This window comes from Haliotis rubra, unplaced genomic scaffold (assembly GCF_003918875.1).
Source record: "Haliotis rubra isolate DU_JTF1 unplaced genomic scaffold, ASM391887v1 Scf472, whole genome shotgun sequence".
Taxonomy (NCBI): Eukaryota; Metazoa; Mollusca; class Gastropoda; order Lepetellida; family Haliotidae; genus Haliotis; species Haliotis rubra.
In genome coordinates, this window is record NW_025767160.1 from 65690 (window position 1) to 83943 (window position 18254).

At 43.9% G+C, this 18254-nt stretch overlaps 1 protein-coding gene across 2 annotated transcripts in view; it reads left to right on the forward strand.

The window, feature by feature from the left end:
- The window catches only part of LOC124290720 (sodium-dependent multivitamin transporter-like), a 43630-nt gene that overhangs the window by 9853 nt on the left and 15523 nt on the right, over positions 1-18254 (forward strand). For both annotated transcript variants that reach the window (XM_046727525.1, XM_046727524.1), the window contains exons 6-11: positions 551-691; positions 1194-1323; positions 3371-3459; positions 4546-4661; positions 5117-5184; positions 6588-6674. In XM_046727525.1, the coding sequence (XP_046583481.1) occupies positions 551-691; positions 1194-1323; positions 3371-3459; positions 4546-4661; positions 5117-5184; positions 6588-6674 (631 nt within the window). The remainder of the gene's footprint in view (positions 1-550; positions 692-1193; positions 1324-3370; positions 3460-4545; positions 4662-5116; positions 5185-6587; positions 6675-18254) is intronic.

The following is an 18254-nucleotide window of genomic DNA, read 5'->3' on the forward strand; positions in this document are numbered from 1 at the left end:
TACGTTACAAACCAGTCCTATTGACTAGACCCTGCATACAAATGGGCATTAGAGTACGTCACAGACCTGTGCTAATGATTAGACCCTGCATACAATGGGGCATTAGAGTACGTCACACACCTGTGCTAATGATTAGACCCTGCCTACACCGGGGCATTAGAGTACGTCACACACCTGTCCTACTGATTAGACCCTGCCTATAATGGGACATTAGAGCACGTCACACACCTGTCCTACTGATTAGACCCTGCCTATAATGGGACATTAGAGTACGTCACACACCTGTCCTACTGATTAGACCCTGCCTATAATGGGACATTAGAGTACGTCACACACCTGTGCTAATGATTAGACCTTGCATACAATGGGGCATTAGAGTACGTCACACACCTGTCCTACTGATTAGACCCTGCCTACGAGGGAACTCGTCTTGACTGAGTTTGTACAGTGGAACACGGTTAACAGCTTTGGTTCCAGTTGAACTCACTCGGACATGTTTCCAAGTGCCACAGTGTTGATTTCCTCTCCATGGTCATGTTGTTCTTTTCAGCTTCAGTCCAGATCCATCCGTCCGTCACAGCGTGTGGTCTCTTGTGATTGGTGGATTCTTCACATGGGTGGCCGTCTACGGAACCAATCAGGCACAAGTTCAGCGTGCGTGCACGTGCCCCACTTTGAAGAAAGCTCAGCTGTCAGTTAAAGTTTTGTCCACGTTACTGTTTTGTTCGCAGAAAACATTTTGTGCAACTTTGCAAAACGCTAATTTGATGAAGTTAGTACTTTGTAACCCAACTGTCAGTGACCGTCATTTGTATATTGTATTATAATTACGTAGACACCGAAAGGGAGACACTATGGATGACGTTACGGAGTAGATTCTGACTCCTTCATTAGGAGGATGCGAGCTTTCTGTGGGACTACGATTCCTATACATTGTGGCCGGGTTGTACGTGCGGTATGTGTTCACTGGGAAAACTCTAACAGCCCGAGGGTTGGTTTAGCGGTAAGGCAGATCAAAACCCGTTATTAGGGAGCTGCAGAGACACGGTTACCGTAGCAACCCATCCTTCTGCCACATCGCCAACATCTCCCTACAACCACGACATGTATCACTTCAATAATGATTTAAAACATTTAGTGTCAAGGCCTCACAACCACACACTAACGGGAACTATGCCTCTCTTCGTTTGCAGCGCCATCTGGATTAACTTTCCCGGCCTCTGCCTCATCCTCTACGTCTGCTGCCTCATCGGCATCGTTCTGTATGCCTTCTACAGCTTATGCGACCCACTCCGCTTCGGCCTGGTCAGCGCTTCGGACCAGGTGATCGTTCATTTCTTGACAAACATCGTTATTTCAAATGGTGGCTATTTACGTCATAAAGAACATTGAAGCTTTGCTACAATGTCAATGCGTTTTACTAAATAACTCATAAAGGTCCCTGAAATCTCATAAAAAGAAATACCAAGAAGAGACTAAATATTGATAAAAGTGTTATAGTATGACCAGAAATTACTGAGAATTTTAGGAATATGTTTGATTGGATTTCTAGTGTAAACAGCCTTGACCAGCTATCATGTGCTTGGTTTCATTCAAGAGAGACAACTCCGTTAATCCTTTTTCATTAGTTTGTGAAGAGTTATCCCCCTTTGATTACTTGTTAGCAGACGACATTTTCAGTGATCCTCAGTATGGATGATTTAGAGAAGAGGAAGTTGATTTTAGAGTATTATAACAAGGACCTCAGATCAGCTAATTAATTTCAAGTAGAACAGGCATCCCTTTTACCACTGTTTATCGTGTTTTGAAAAATATTGCAAATGGATATGGCAATGAGCACCAGGGAGGCGCAGGTAGGCCCAGAAAATTGACTGTCGGTGACAGGAGGCGGCTTGGTATTCTTGTTTCTAAAAACAAACGAAGGAGTTCAGAAAACTTAAGCCTGGATATGATTGATAGAGGAACTGTGGCTGCCTGTAAGGAGACAATTAGAACTGAGCTGTATGCAATGGGTTGGCAGAAAAGTCGAGGAATTCCATCACCGATCATGAAACCTGAACAGAAGGAGCGAAGGTTGAACTGGTGCTTACAACATAGAAATTTAAAAAACATTTAACTGGGACAATGTGATTTTCTCAGATGAAAGTTCTGTGTGGCTGTTACCTAATACACTGAAATTCTGGACCAAACAAACTGAAAAACCTTTGTATCAGCGCCCAAAGTACAGTCCGAAATTTAACGTGTGGGATGGCATATCTGTGTTAGGGGCAGCGCCCCTCTGTGTATTTGAAGGGAATATGAACAGTGAGCGGTACACAGATATTCTCGAGGGACATTTACTTCCATTTGCTCATCTTTCTATGAAAATGTTTGGATTTTCCAGCAGGACAACGACCCAAAACATCGTTAAAAGCATTCACAGGCCTGGTTTCGGACCCAAAATATGACATTATTAGATTGGCCAAGCTATAGCCCTGACCTAAATTCAACAAAAAATGTTTGGGGACTTATGAAGGAAAGTGTCAATAAGAAAAATCTGACAAATATTGCTGAAATGAAAGAAGAGGTGGTCCGATATTGGGACAGCATGGACCACGACTTTCTAACTTCTTTGATCAGTAGTATGCCCCGCCGCATTGAAGCCTGCATTGCTGCCAATGGTGACTTGACAAATACTAACTTTTCTGGATCTTTGAATCTGGAATTATGTTCTGCTAATATTCACATTAATACGTGAGTAATGAGTGAAAAAATATATAAAAAAATTACAATCTTTAAATTCTCAATAATTTCTGGTTGTACTGTAACTTAACGTCTGAACGTCGAACAAGAATCGCAGATTCGCAAACTTCTAAAAACTATTTCCACTGCGGCTAAATATACACCGACCAAATGTTCATATACGCACCTCGGTGTAAATACATGTGATAGTTGTTAGTTGGCCCTTATAATTGGAGTTTTCGCTATACTTTTAGATACTGTCACCGTTTGGGAAACTGTGAAACTGTGAAACTTCAGTTCCACTTATACTCGAAAAACCCTGAACATTCCAAAATGTACCATCATCCTTATCAATAAATCTGTTTCTGTTGGAAACGTAATCTCGGGCTCAGTGTTGAAAACCCGTAGAGTGGATGTCCATGCTTACTTCGTGAGTGGATATGGGGTGCATGTAGTCAGCACCTTTCCTTGTCACCGTGTATGTATAACCTACAAAATACATACCCTGTGTAGCACCAGCCCCCATCCACACCCCTGGGGTACTGCTACACTGTGCAGCCACTGTGCAGCCTCCATCCACACCATGGTCAGCCCCTAAACACATGTATTGTCCTGGTCAACTGACCTGTGTAATGGCCCGCTGTTCCAGCTCCTCCCTCTGTTTGTGATGGACGTGTTGGGGAACATCACGGGACTTCCGGGTCTGTTCGTCGCCTGCATCTTCAGTGGCGCCCTCAGGTAAGCCTACGCTTCTCGCGCCTTCGGATCCACTCGGCCGTTCCGTTACCTAACTTACCTTCCTTACACATAGGGCTGAAGGGGAGTTGTCACATAGTGTAGGATTCCTACTATAAGCCTCATACTGACCTCTCCTTCCTCATAGAGCTCGTGAAACAGGGAAACCGATTCAGAGAAAACAATTCTTGTATGACTGATGGGATCTAAGCTACATTTATAGGACGTTTACGACTTCAAAAAGATTGTCGTTACAAGTGAAAGTCACGTGCACCGGTGAAATTAGTGACTTCAGTTCAGATACATATCCGGTGTGGTAATTTTGAAATTACAAATCACAAATAACATCGTCTTACATGCATCGTGTAAAATAGCTGTGTAATAGGAGCAGTTATGATAATAAACCTAACGATGATGTCTCAAGGTAAATCAGCTTACTGGGCTCTCAGGGTATATCAGCTTACCGGGCTCTCTGGGTATGTCAGCTTACTGGGCTCTCAGGGTATATCAGCTTCCTGGGCTCTCTGCGTACATCAGCTTACCGGGGGCGGTGGGGTAGCCTAGTGGTTAAAGCGTTGGCTCGTCACGCCGAAGACCCGGGTTCGAATCCCCACATGGGCACAATGTGTGAAGCCCATTTCTGGTGTACCCCGCCGTGATGTTGCTGGAATATTGCTAAAAGCGGCGTAAAACCACACTCAGTCAGTCAGTCAGCTTACCGGGCTCTCTGGGTATGTCAGCTTACTGGGCTCTCTGGGTATGTCAGCTTACTGGGCTCTCAGGGTATATCAGCTTCCTGGGCTCTCTGGGTATGTCAGCTTACTGGGCTCTCTGGGTATGTCAGCTTACTGGGCTCTCTGGGTATGTCAGCTTACTGGGCTCTCTGGGTATGTCAGCGTACTGAGCTGTCTGGGTATGCCAGCTTCCTGGGCTATCTGGGTATGCCAGCATACCCGTGCTCGCATGTTTCACCAGACTGGTGACGTCTGAGATCTGTATCATGTTCAACCCAACTATCCCTGATTCACATAAGCTGCTGTAGCACTCCAGAAGCAATACAAGGGGTATTTCCTCACGTTGTGTTACCAGCACCGTGTCCTCGGGCCTCAACTCCTTGGCGGCCGTTCTGCTGGAGGACGTAGTCAAGTCCTACATCGCCAAGAATCTGTCTGAAGAACGGGCCACGCTAATCTCGAAGATCATAGGTACGTGCTGACCAGAAGAACGGCCAGGTAGAGACAAGCGTCTGGTGCATCATGAGTTAGGGTGGCATGTGGCAATACTTGCACCGGTTAAGTAGCGTTATTTGCTCGCCTCCACCATACAACTCTCGTGACGCCTGTATTTCACCATGTTCCGAGTATAACTATGCGTAGTACAGACTCGCCACGTTAGTTCTGTTTACTACGGTTTCACCCATATTACCTGTTTACGGTGGTTTCACCACGTGATAAATACCCATGTTTACTATGGTTTCACCATGCGTTATCTATGTTTACCATGGTTTCACCACACGTTATCTATGTTTAATAGGTTTTCACCACGATATTTCGTTGTTTACTACAGTCACAACATAATATCTGTTTATTATGATTTGCTTCGATTTCATCATGTTTTCCTATGTGTATAACGGTCTCAATAGGTTGTACCGATATTTCAGCGCTGGTCCTGGGCGGCGTGTGTTTGGGCTTGACGTATGTGGCCTCACTCCTGGGTGGTGTCTTACAGGTCAGTTGTTTACACCAGTCGTGAAGCCCTACACAAGCTTAGCTTTGTGGGTTATCGACCTGACTATACCCTTGACTTGTCATTTGGTGACTCTAGAGATGAAGGAATATCAAAATTGTTAATACAGCGACGGATGGCATGACGTTACAACCCGGTAGTGTACTGAGAGAATTTTTACGAGTTATTGATGGGAGGAAAATGGGCCATGCAGTAGATAACATGTGTTAAGATCGAGAATGGGGCAATATGTTGAATAACCACTTATAAACCGACAGTGACGTCACTCTATTGTTCTTAGGGGACACATTTTCTCGTAATATCCCTCAAATCTGAAACAATCTCGCTTCCTCGGGCAATTATCTAAATAATGTCCCTCTGTCGCGGGCAATTATCTTAATAACGTCCCTGTGCCGCGGGCATTATCTTAATAACGTCCCTCTGCCCGGGGATTTTCTGAGGAATAGCCCTTGACTTTGAATTATTACTTGTTTTATTTTGAAAATTGATACGACTTTGTCTTGCCATCACTGAATGCGATCTTAAAATATGACATTATTGACAATTTCCAACATATAGTGCCGACACCCGGTTTTGAACCCTCAACCCTTCGCTTACTAGCTTGGCAGTTTTATCCACTGGGCTACGAAGGATCGCTGTGAAGAATGAGACTGTTTGTCGGTATGAACCGTGTGTTCCTCGCAAGACGGGTAGTGCGGGCAGCGCGTGCGGAGCACGTGCATTGCGAGGCATCGGCTGCCAGTCTCATCCCAGTTGATTTTAACAGTAAATACCAAATATTGACAATATATCTAAAGTATATCTTCGGTCGGTTTATAAGTTGGACATAACATGACCCGTGGGCATTATTGAAAAGTAAGCCCTCTTCCTTAAGCGGGCTTACTTTTCAATAATGCCCGCGGGTCATGTTAATTTGTTTTATCCTACACATATTGCCACACGCAATGGATAACATATGTTATTAGAGAGAATGTGGCAATATGTTGAATAACAATTACATCCCATCTTCCCAGTAGCCTTTGTTCCTGGCGTGCATCCTGTGGGTGTATTGGCCACGCGTCCATGTTGGCAGCTGCTGTGCAACTCTTGCTATGACATTATTGCTTATTTACAATGTTCCCAATTCTTGATTGCCACAAGAGAACCTGTGAGCTGGTATTTGTCCCATTTGAAACATGCAACAACATGGTGGATTATACATTTAGGAACTATTTAAGATTGGGGGTACATTCATTGGACGCCAATGTGTATTGCATGGAGACTTTAAATGGAAGCGGTAAATATGTTTGGTAGTGGGTTGGCCTGTACACCCTGATCAGTACAGACTGGGGTGTCTAATGGCGATTGGCATCTCACTGACTGATAGAGTTAAATGTTCTTCCCAGGCGGCCCTGTCTCTCTTCGGCATGATCGGCGGACCACTCCTCGGGTTGTTCACGCTCGGAATGATCTTCCCGTGGGCTAACAAGTGGGTAAGTCAGTATTCTACAAGTGATCTTCCCGTGGGCTAACAAGTGGGTAAGTCAGTGTTCTACAAGTGATCTTACCGTGGGCTAACAAGTGGGTAAGTCAGTGTTCTACAAGTGATCTTCCCGTGGGCTAACAAGTGGGTAAGTCAGTGTTCTACAAGTGATCTTCCCGTGGGCTAACAAGTTGGTAAGTCAGTGTTCTACAAGTAATCTTCCCGTGGGCTAACAAGTGGGTAAGTCAGTGTTCTACAAGTAATCTCCCCGTGGGCTAACAAGTGGGTAAGTCAGTTTTCTACAAGTGATCTTCCCGTGTGGTATAAGTGGGTAAGTGAACATTCAACAAGCGGTCTTCCCGTGGGCTAACAAGTTGGTAAATCAGTGTTCTACAACTGGTCTTCCCGTGGGCTACAAGTGGGTAAGTGGACGTTCCACAACTGGTCTTCCTGTAGGCTAACAAGTTTGTAAGTCAGTGTTCTACAAGTGGTCTTGCCGTGAGCTAACAAGTGGGTAAGTCAGTGTTCTACATCTGGTCTTCCTGTGGGCTACAAGTGGGTAAGTGAACGTTTTACAAGTGGTCTTCCCGTAGGCTAACAAATGGGTAAGTGAACGTTCTACAAGTGGTCTTCCCGTGGGCTAACAAGTGGGTAAGTGAGTGTTCTACAACTGGTCTTCCTGTGGGCTACAAGTGGGTAAGTGAACGTTCTACAAGTGGTCTTCCCGTGGGCTCACAAGTGGTAAAATGAACGTTCTACAAGTGGCTTTCCCGTGGGCTAACAAGTGGGTAAGTGAACGTTCTACAAGTGGTCTTCCCGTGGGCTAACAAGTGGGTAAGTCAGAGTTCTACAACTGGTCTTCCTATTGGCTAACAAGTGGGTAAGTCAGAGTTCTATAAGTGGTCTTCCCGTGGGCTCACAAGTGGGTAAATGAACGTTCTACAAGTGGCTTTCCCGTGGGCTAACAAGTGGGTAAGTGAACGTTCTACAAGTGGTCTTCCCATGGGGTAACAAGTGGGTAAGTCAGAGTTCTATAAGTGGTCTTCCCGTGGGCTAAGAAGTGGGTATGTCGGAGACATGTAAGACTTTTCGTCGGTAAACGTTATCTTCCAAGGGGCTATCACAATGGTTATTCTACTCTCAAAGGTTATCTTCCTATAGGCATCGCGTGATTTATTCTACTCTCATTACGTTATCTTCCTAGGATACTGTCAGGCAGGTAATTCTACTCTCATTGCGTTATTTTCCTAGGACACTGTCAGGCAGGTAATCCTACTCTCATTATGTTATCTTCCAAGGACACTATCAGACAGGTAATTCTACTCTCATTACGTTATCTTCCTAGGACACTGTCAGGCAGGTTATTCTACTCTCATTGCATTATTTTCCTAGGAGCATCGTGTGCGTTATTCTACTCTCATTACGTTCTCTTCCTAGGACACTGTCAGACAGGTTATTCTACTCTCATTACGTTATCTTCCTAGGACACTGTCAGACAGGTAATTCTGCTCTCAATACGTTATCTTCCTAGGACACTGTCAGACAGGTTATTCTACTCTCAATACGTTATCTTCCTCGGACACTGTCAGGCAGGTAATTCTACTTTCATTACGTTATCTTCATAGGACACTTGTCAGGCAGGTTATTTTACTCTCATTACGTTATCTTCCTCGGACACTGTCAGGCAGGTAATTCTACTCTCATTACGTTATCTTCCTCGGACACTGTCAGGCAGGTTATTCTACTCTCATTGCATTATTTTCCTAGGAGCATCGTGTGCGTTATTCTACTCTCATTACGTTATCTTCCTAGGACACTGTCAGACAGGTTATTCTACTCTCAATACGTTATCTTCCTCGGACACTGTCAGGCAGGTAATTCTACTCTCAATACGTTATCTTCCTCGGACACTGTCAGGCAGGTAATTCTACTTTCATTACGTTATCTTCCTAGGACACTGTCAGACAGGTTATTCTACTCTCATTACGTTATCTTCCTAGGACACTGTCAGACAGGTAATTCTACTCTCAATACGTTATCTTCCTAGGACACTGTCAGACAGGTTTTTTATTCTACTCTCACATACGTTATCTTCCTCCTAGGACACTGTCAGGCAGGTAATTCTACTCTCATTACGTTATCTTCCTAGGACACTTGTCAGGCAGGTTATTTTACTCTCATTACGTTATCTTCCTCGGACACTGTCAGGCAGGTAATTCTACTCTCATTACATTATCTTCCTCGGACACTGTCAGGCAGGTAATTCTACTCTCATTACGTTATCTTCCTCGGACACTGTCAGACAGGTAACTCTACTCTCATTACGTTATCTTCCTCGGACACTGTCAGGCAGGTAACTCTACTCTCATTACGTTATCTTCCTCGGACAATGTCGGGCATGTTATTCTACTCTCATTACGTTATCTTCCTCGGACAGTGTCAGGCAGGTAACTCTACTCTCATTACGTTATCTTCCTCGGACACTGTCGGGCAGGTTATTCTACTCTCATTACGTTATCTTCCTCCTCGGACACTGTCAGGCAGGTAACTCTCTACTCTCATTACGTTATCTTCCTCGGACACTGTCAGGCAGGTAATTCTACTCTCATTACGTTATCTTCCTAGAACACTGTCAGGCAGGTTATTCTACTCTCATTACGTTATCTTCCTATGGGCATCGTGTGTAATCCTACTCTCATTACGTCATCTCCGCGGACACTGTCAGGCAGGTAATTCTACTCTCATTACGTTATCTTCCAAGGACACTGTCAGGTAGGTTATTCTACTCTCATTACGTTATCTTCCTCGGACACTGTCAGGCAGGTAACTCTACTCTCATTACGTTATCTTCCTCGGACACTGTCAGGCAGATTATTCTACTCTCATTACATTATCTTCTTCGGACAATGTGACGCAGGTAATTCTTCTCTCATTGCATTTTCTTCCTCGGACACTGTCAGGTAGGTAATTCTACTCTCATTGCGTTATTTTCATAGGACACTGTCAGGCAGGTAATTCTACTCTCATTACATTATCTTCCTAGGACACTGTCAGGCAGGTAATTCTACTCTCATTACGTTATCTTCCTAGGACACTGTCAGGCAGGTAATTCGACTCTCAATACGTTATCTTCCTCGGACACTGTCAGGCAGGTAATTCTACTCTCATTACGTTATCTTCCTCGGACACTGTCAGGCATGTTATTCTACTCTCATTACGTTATCTTCCTCGGACACTGTAAGGCAGATCATTCTACTCTCATTACATTATCTTCCTCGGACAATGTAAGGCAGGTAATTCTTCTCTCATTGCGTTTTCTTCCTCGGACACTGTCTGGCAGGTGATTCTACTGTCATTACATTATCTTCCTCGGACACTGTCAGGCAGGTAGTTCTACTCTCATTGCGTTATTTTCATAGGACACTGTCAGGCAGGTAATACTACTCTCATTACATTTTCTTCCTAGGACACTGTCAGGCAGGTAATTTGACTCTCAATACGTTATCTTCCTCAGGCACTGTCAGGCAGGTAATTCTACTCTCATTACGTTATCTTCCTAGGACACTGTCAAGCAGGTAATTCGACTCTCAATACGTTATCTTCCTAGGACACTGTCAGGCAGGTAATTCTACTCTCATTACGTTATCTTCCTCGGACACTGTCCGGGAGCTAATTCTACTCTCATTACGTTATCTGCCTCAGACACTGTCAAGCATGTAATTCCAATCTCATTACGTTATCTTCCTCGGACACTGTCAGGCAGGTAATTCTACTCTCATTACATTATCTTCCTCGGACACTGTCAGGCAGGTAACTCTACTCTCATTACGTTATCTTCCTCGGACACTGTCAGGCAGGTAACTCTATTCTCATTACGTTATCTTCCTCGGACAATGTCGGGCATGTTATTCTACTCTCATTACATTATCTTCCTCGGACACTGTCAGGCAGGTAACTCTACTCTCATTACGTTATCTTCCTCGGACACTGTCAGGCAGATTATTCTACTCTCATTGCGTTATCTTCCTCGGACACTGTTAGGCATGTTATTCTACTCTCATTACGTTATCTTCCTCGGACACTGTCAGGCAGGTAACTCTACTCTCATTACGTTATCTTCCTCGGACACTGTAAGGCAGGTAATTCTTCTCTCATTGCGTTTTCTTCCTCGGACACTGTCAGGCAGGTAACTCTACTCTCATTGCGGTATTTTCATAGGACACTGTCAGGCAGGTAATTCTACTCTCATTACATTATCTTCCTCGGACAGTGTCAGGCATGTAGTTCTACTCTCATTGCGTTATTTTCATAGAACACTGTCAGACAGGTAATTCTACTCTCATTACGTTATCTTCCTCGGACACTGTCAGGCAGGTAACTCTACTCTCATTACGTTATCGTCCTCGGACACTGTCGGGCAGGTTATTCTACTCTCATTACGTTATCTTCCTAGGACACAGTCAGACAGGTTATTCTACTCTCAATACGTTATCTTCCTCGGACACTGTCAGGCAGGTAATTCTACTCTCAATACGTTATCTTCCTCGGACACTGTCAGGCAGGTAATTCTACTTTCATTACGTTATCTTCCTAGGACACTGTCAGACAGGTTATTCTACTCTCATTACGTTATCTTCCTAGGACACTGTCAGACAGGTAATTCTACTCTCAATACGTTATCTTCCTAGGACACTGTCAGACAGGTTATTCTACTCTCAATACGTTATCTTCCTCGGACACTGTCAGGCAGGTAATTCTACTCTCATTACGTTATCTTCATAGGACACTTGTCAGGCAGGTTATTTTACTCTCATTACGTTATCCTTCTCGGACACTGTCAGGCAGGGAATTCCAATCTCATTACATTATCTTCCTCGGACACTGTCAGGCAGGTAATTCTACTCTCATTACATTATCTTCCTCGGACACTGTCAAGCAGATAACTCTACTCTCATTACGTTATCTTCCTCGGACACTGTCAGGCAGGTAACTCTACTCTCATTACGTTATCTTCCTCGGACAATGTCGGGCATGTTATTCTACTCTCATTACGTTTACTTCCTCGGACAGTGTCAGGCAGGTAACTCTACTCTCATTACGTTATCTTCCTCGGAAACTGTCGGGCAGGTTATTCTACTCTCATTACGTTATCTTCCTCGGACACTGTCAGGCAGGTAACTCTACTTTCATTACGTTATCTTCCTCAGACACTGTCAGGCAGGTAACCCTACTCTCATTACGTTATCTTCCTAGAACACTGTCAGGCAGGTTATTCTACTCTCATTACGTTATCTTCCTATGGGCATCGTGTGTAATCCTACACTCTCATTCGTCATCATTACATTATCTTTCTAGGACACTGTCAGGCAGGTAATTCTACTCTCATTACGTTATCTTCCAAGGACACTGTCAGGTAGGTTATTCTACTCTCATTACGTTATCTTCCTCGGACACTGTCAGGCAGGTAACTCTACTCTCATTACGTTATCTTCCTCGGACACTGTCAGGCAGATTATTCTACTCTCATTACATTATCTTCTTCGGACAATGTGACGCAGGTAATTCTTCTCTCATTGCATTTTCTTCCTCGGACACTGTCAGGTAGGTAACTCTACTCTCATTGCGTTATTTTCATAGGAAACTGTCAGGCAGGTAATTCTACTCTCATTACATTATCTTCCTAGGACACTGTCAGGCAGGTAGTTCTACTCTCATTGCGTTATTTTCATAGGACACTGTCAGGCAGGTAATTCGACTCTCAATACGTTATCTTCCTCGGGCACTGTCAGGCAGGTAATTCTACTCTCATTACGTTATCTTCCTCGGACACTGTCAGGCATGTTATTCTACTCTCATTACGTTATCTTCCTCGGACACTGTAAGGCAGATCATTCTACTCTCATTACATTATCTTCCTCGGACAATGTAAGGCAGGTAATTCTTCTCTCATTGCGTTTTCTTCCTCGGACACTGTCTGGCAGGTGATTCTACTGTCATTACATTATCTTCCTCGGACACTGTCAGGCAGGTAGTTCTACTCTCATTGCGTTATTTTCATAGGACACTGTCAGGCAGGTAATACTACTCTCATTACATTTTCTTCCTAGGACACTGTCAGGCAGGTAATTTGACTCTCAATACGTTATCTTCCTCAGGCACTGTCAGGCAGGTAATTCTACTCTCATTACGTTATCTTCCTAGGACACTGTCAAGCAGGTAATTCGACTCTCAATACGTTATCTTCCTAGGACACTGTCAGGCAGGTAATTCTACTCTCATTACGTTATCTTCCTAGGACACTGTCCGGGAGCTAATTCTACTCTCATTACGTTATCTTCCTCAGACACTGTCAAGCATGTAATTCCAATCTCATTACGTTATCTTCCTCGGACACTGTCAGGCAGGTAATTCTACTCTCATTACATTATCTTCCTCGGACACTGTCAGGCAGGTAACTCTACTCTCATTACGTTATCTTCCTCGGACACTGTCAGGCAGGTAACTCTATTCTCATTACGTTATCTTCCTCGGACAATGTCGGGCATGTTATTCTACTCTCATTACATTATCTTCCTCGGACACTGTCAGGCAGGTAACTCTACTCTCATTACGTTATCTTCCTCGGACACTGTCAAGCAGGTAATTCGACTCTCAATACGTTATCTTCCTAGGACACTGTCAGGCAGGTAATTCTACTCTCATTACGTTATCTTCCTCGGACACTGTCCGGGAGCTAATTCTACTCTCATTACGTTATCTTCCTCAGACACTGTCAAGCATGTAATTCCAATCTCATTACGTTATCTTCCTCGGACACTGTCAGGCAGGTAATTCTACTCTCATTACATTATCTTCCTCGGACACTGTCAGGCAGGTAATTCTACTCTCATTACGTTATCTTCCTCGGACACTGTCAGGCAGGTAACTCTATTCTCATTACGTTATCTTCCTCGGACAATGTCGGGCATGTTATTCTACTCTCATTACATTATCTTCCTCGGACACTGTCAGGCAGGTAACTCTACTCTCATTACGTTATCTTCCTCGGACACTGTCAGGCAGATTATTCTACTTTCATTGCGTTATCTTCCTCGGACACTGTTAGGCATGTTATTCTACTCTCATTACGTTATCTTCCTCGGACACTGTCAGGCAGGTAACTCTACTCTCATTACGTTATCTTCCTCGGACACTGTAAGGCAGGTAATTCTTCTCTCATTGCGTTTTCTTCATCGGACACTGTCAGGCAGGTAACTCTACTCTCATTGCGGTATTTTCATAGGACACTGTCAGGCAGGTAATTCTACTCTCATTACATTATCTTCCTCGGACAGTGTCAGGCATGTAGTTCTACTCTCATTGCGTTATTTTCATAGAACACTGTCAGACAGGTAATTCTACTCTCATTACGTTATCTTCCTCGGACACTGTCAGGCAGGTAACTCTACTCTCATTACGTTATCGTCCTCGGACACTGTCGGGCAGGTTATTCTACTCTCATTACGTTATCTTCCTCAGACACTGTCTGGCAGGTAACTCTACCTTCATTACGTTATCTTCCTCAGACACTGTCAGGCAGGTAAATGTACTCTCATTACGTTTTCTTCCTAGGACACTGTCAGGAAGGTAATTCTACTCTCATTACGTTATCTTCCTCGGAAACTGTCAAGCAGGTAACTCTACTCTCATTACGTTATCTTCCTCGGACAATGTCAGGCAGGTAATTCTACTCTCAATACGTTATCTTCCTCGGACACTGTCAGGCAGGTAATTCTACTCTCATTACGTTATATTCCTTCGAGACTGTCAGGCAGGTAATTCTACTCTCAATACGGTATCTTCCTAGGACACTGTCAGGCAGGTAACTCTACTCTCATTACGTTATCTTCCTAGGACACTGTCAGGCAGGTAATTCTACTCTCATTACGTTATCTTCCTAGGGCACTGTCAGGCAGGTAACTCTACTCTCAATACGTTATCTTCCTAAGACACTGTCAGGCAGGTAAATCTACTCTCAATACCTTATCTTCCTAGGACACTGTCAGGCAGGTAATTCTACTCTCAATACGTTATCTTCCTCGGACACTGTCAGGCAGGTAAGTCTACTCTCAATACGTTATCTTCCTAGGACACTGTCAGGCAGGTTATTTTACTCTCATAACGTTATCTTCCTCAGGCACTGTCAGGCATGTAATTCTACTCTCATTGCGTTATTTTCATTAGACACTGTCAGGCAGGAAATTCTACTCTCAATACGTTATCTTCCTAGGACACTGTCAGGCAGGTTATTTTACTCTCATAACGTTATCTTCCTCGGACACTGTCAGGCAGGTTATTCTACTCTCATTACGTTATCTTCCTAGGACACTGTCAGGAAGGTTATTCTACTCTCATTACGTTATCTTCCTAGGAGCATCGTGTGTAACCCTACTCTCATTACGTCATCTTCATAGGACACTGTCAGGCAGGTAATTCTACTCTCATTACGTTATCTTCCTCGAACACTGTCAGGCAGGTAATTCTACTCTCATTACGTTATCTTCCTCGGAGACTGTCAGGCATGTTATGCTACTCTCCCTGCGTTATCTTCCTAGGACACTGTCAGGCAGGTAGTTCTACTCTCATTGCGTTATTTTCATAAGACACTGTCAGGCAGGTTATTCTACTCTCAATACGTTATCTTCCTCGGACACTGTCAGGCAGGTCAATCCACTCTCATTACGTTATCTTCCTAGGACACTGTCAGGCAGGTAATTCTACTTTCATTACGTTATCTTCCTAGGACACTGTCAGGCAGATAATTCTACTCTCTTTGCGTTATCTTCCAAGGACACTGTCAGGCAGGTTATTCTGCTCTCATTACATTATCTTCCTCGGACAATGTCGGGCAGGTTATTCTACTCTCATTGCATTATTTTCCTAGGAGCATCGTGTGCGTTATTCTACTCTCATTACGTTCTCTTCCTAGGACACTGTCAGACAGGTTATTCTACTCTCATTACGTTATCTTCCTAGGACACTGTCAGACAGGTAATTCTGCTCTCAATACGTTATCTTCCTCGGACACTGTCAGGCAGGTCAATCCACTCTCATTACGTTATCTTCCTAGGACACTGTCAGGCAGGTAATTCTACTTTCATTACGTTATCTTCCTAGGACACTGTCAGGCAGATAATTCTACTCTCTTTGCGTTATCTTCCAAGGACACTGTCAGGCAGGTTATTCTGCTCTCATTACATTATCTTCCTCGGACAATGTCGGGCAGGTTATTCTACTCTCATTGCATTATTTTCCTAGGAGCATCGTGTGCGTTATTCTACTCTCATTACGTTCTCTTCCTAGGACACTGTCAGACAGGTTATTCTACTCTCATTACGTTATCTTCCTAGGACACTGTCAGACAGGTAATTCTGCTCTCAATACGTTATCTTCCTAGGACACTGTCAGACAGGTTATTCTACTCTCAATACGTTATCTTCCTCGGACACTGTCAGGCAGGTAATTCTACTTTCATTACGTTATCTTCATAGGACACTTGTCAGGCAGGTTATTTTACTCTCATTACGTTATCTTCCTCGGACACTGTCAGGCAGGTAATTCTACTCTCATTACGTTATCTTCCTCGGACACTGTCAGGCAGGTTATTCTACTCTCATTGCATTATTTTCCTAGGAGCATCGTGGTCGGCGTTATTCTACTCTCATTACGTTATCTTCCTAGGACACTGTCAGACAGGTTATTCTACTCTCAATACGTTATCTTCCTCGGACACTGTCAGGCAGGTAATTCTACTCTCAATACGTTATCTTCCTCGGACACTGTCAGGCAGGTAATTCTACTTTCATTACGTTATCTTCCTAGGACACTGTCAGACAGGTTATTCTACTCTCATTACGTTATCTTCCCTAGGACACTGTCAGACAGGTAATTCTACTCTCAATCGTTATCTTCCTAGGACACTGTCAGACAGGTTATTCTACTCTCAATACGTTATCTTCCTCCGGACACTGTCAGGCAGGTAATTCTACTCTCATTACGTTATCTTCATAGGACACTTGTCAGGCAGGTTATTTTACTCTCATTCACGTTATCTTCCTCGGACACTGTCACGGAGGTAATTCTACTCTCATTCGTTATCTTCCTCGGACACTGTCAGGCAGGGAATTCAATCTCATTACATTATCTTCCTCGGACGCTGTCAGGCAGGTAATTCTACTCTCATTACGTTATCTTCCTCGGACACTGTCAGGCATGTTATTCTACTCTCATTCGTTATCTTCCTCGGACACTGTAAGGCAGATCATTCTACTCTCATTACATTATCTTCCTCTCCGGACAATGTAAGGCAGGTAATTCTTCTCTCATTGCGTTTTCTTCCTCGGACACTGTCTGGCAGGTGATTCTACTGTCATTACATTATCTTCCTCGGACACTGTCAGGCAGGTAGTTCTACTCTCATTCGTTATTTTCATAGGACACTGTCAGGCAGGTAATACTACTCTCATTACATTTTCTTCCTCGGACACTGTCAGGCAGGTAATTTGACTCTCAATCGTTATCTTCCTCCAGGCACTGTCAGGCAGGTAATTCTACTCTCATTACGTTATCTTCCTAGGACACTGTCAAGCAGGTAATTCGACTCTCAATACGTTATCTTCCTAGGACACTGTCAGGCAGGTAATTACTCTCCTACGTTATCTTCCTCGGACACTGTCCGGGAGCTAATTCTACTCTCATTCGTTATCTTCCTCAGACACTGTCAAGCATGTAATTCCAATCTCATTACGTTATCTTCCCCGGACACTGTCAGGCAGGTAATTCTACTCTCATTACATTATCTTCCTCGGACACTTTGTCAGGCAGGTAACTCTACTCTCATTACGTTATCTTCCTCGGACACTGTCAGGCAGGTAACTTTATTCTCATTACGTTATCTTCCTCGGACAATGTCGGGCATGTTATTCTACTCTCATTACATTATCTTCCTCGGACACTGTCAGGCAGGTAACTCTACTCTCATTACGTTATCTTCCTCGGACACTGTTAGGCAGATTATTCTACTTTCATTCGTTGCTATCTTCCTCGGACACTGTTAGGCATGTTATTCTACTCTCATTACGTTATCTTCCTCGGACACTGTCAGGCAGGTAACTCTACTCTTCATTACGTTATCTTCCTCGGACACTGTAAGGCAGGTAATTCTTCTCTCATTGCGTTTTCTTCCTCGGACACTGTCAGGCAGGTAACTCTACTCTCATTGCGGTATTTTCATAGGACACTGTCAGGCAGGTAATTCTACTCTCATTACATTATCTTCCTCGGACAGTGTCAGGCATGTAGTTCTACTCTCATTGCGTTATTTTCATAGAACACTGTCAGACAGGTAATTCTACTCTCATTACGTTATCTTCCTCGGACACTGTCAGGCAGGTAACTCTACTCTCATTACGTTATCGTCCTCGGACACTGTCGGGCAGGTTATTCTACTCTCATTACGTTATCTTCCTCGAACACTGTCAGGCAGGTAATTCTACTCTCATTACGTTATCTTCCTCGGACACTGTCAGGCAGGTAACTCTACTCTCATTAC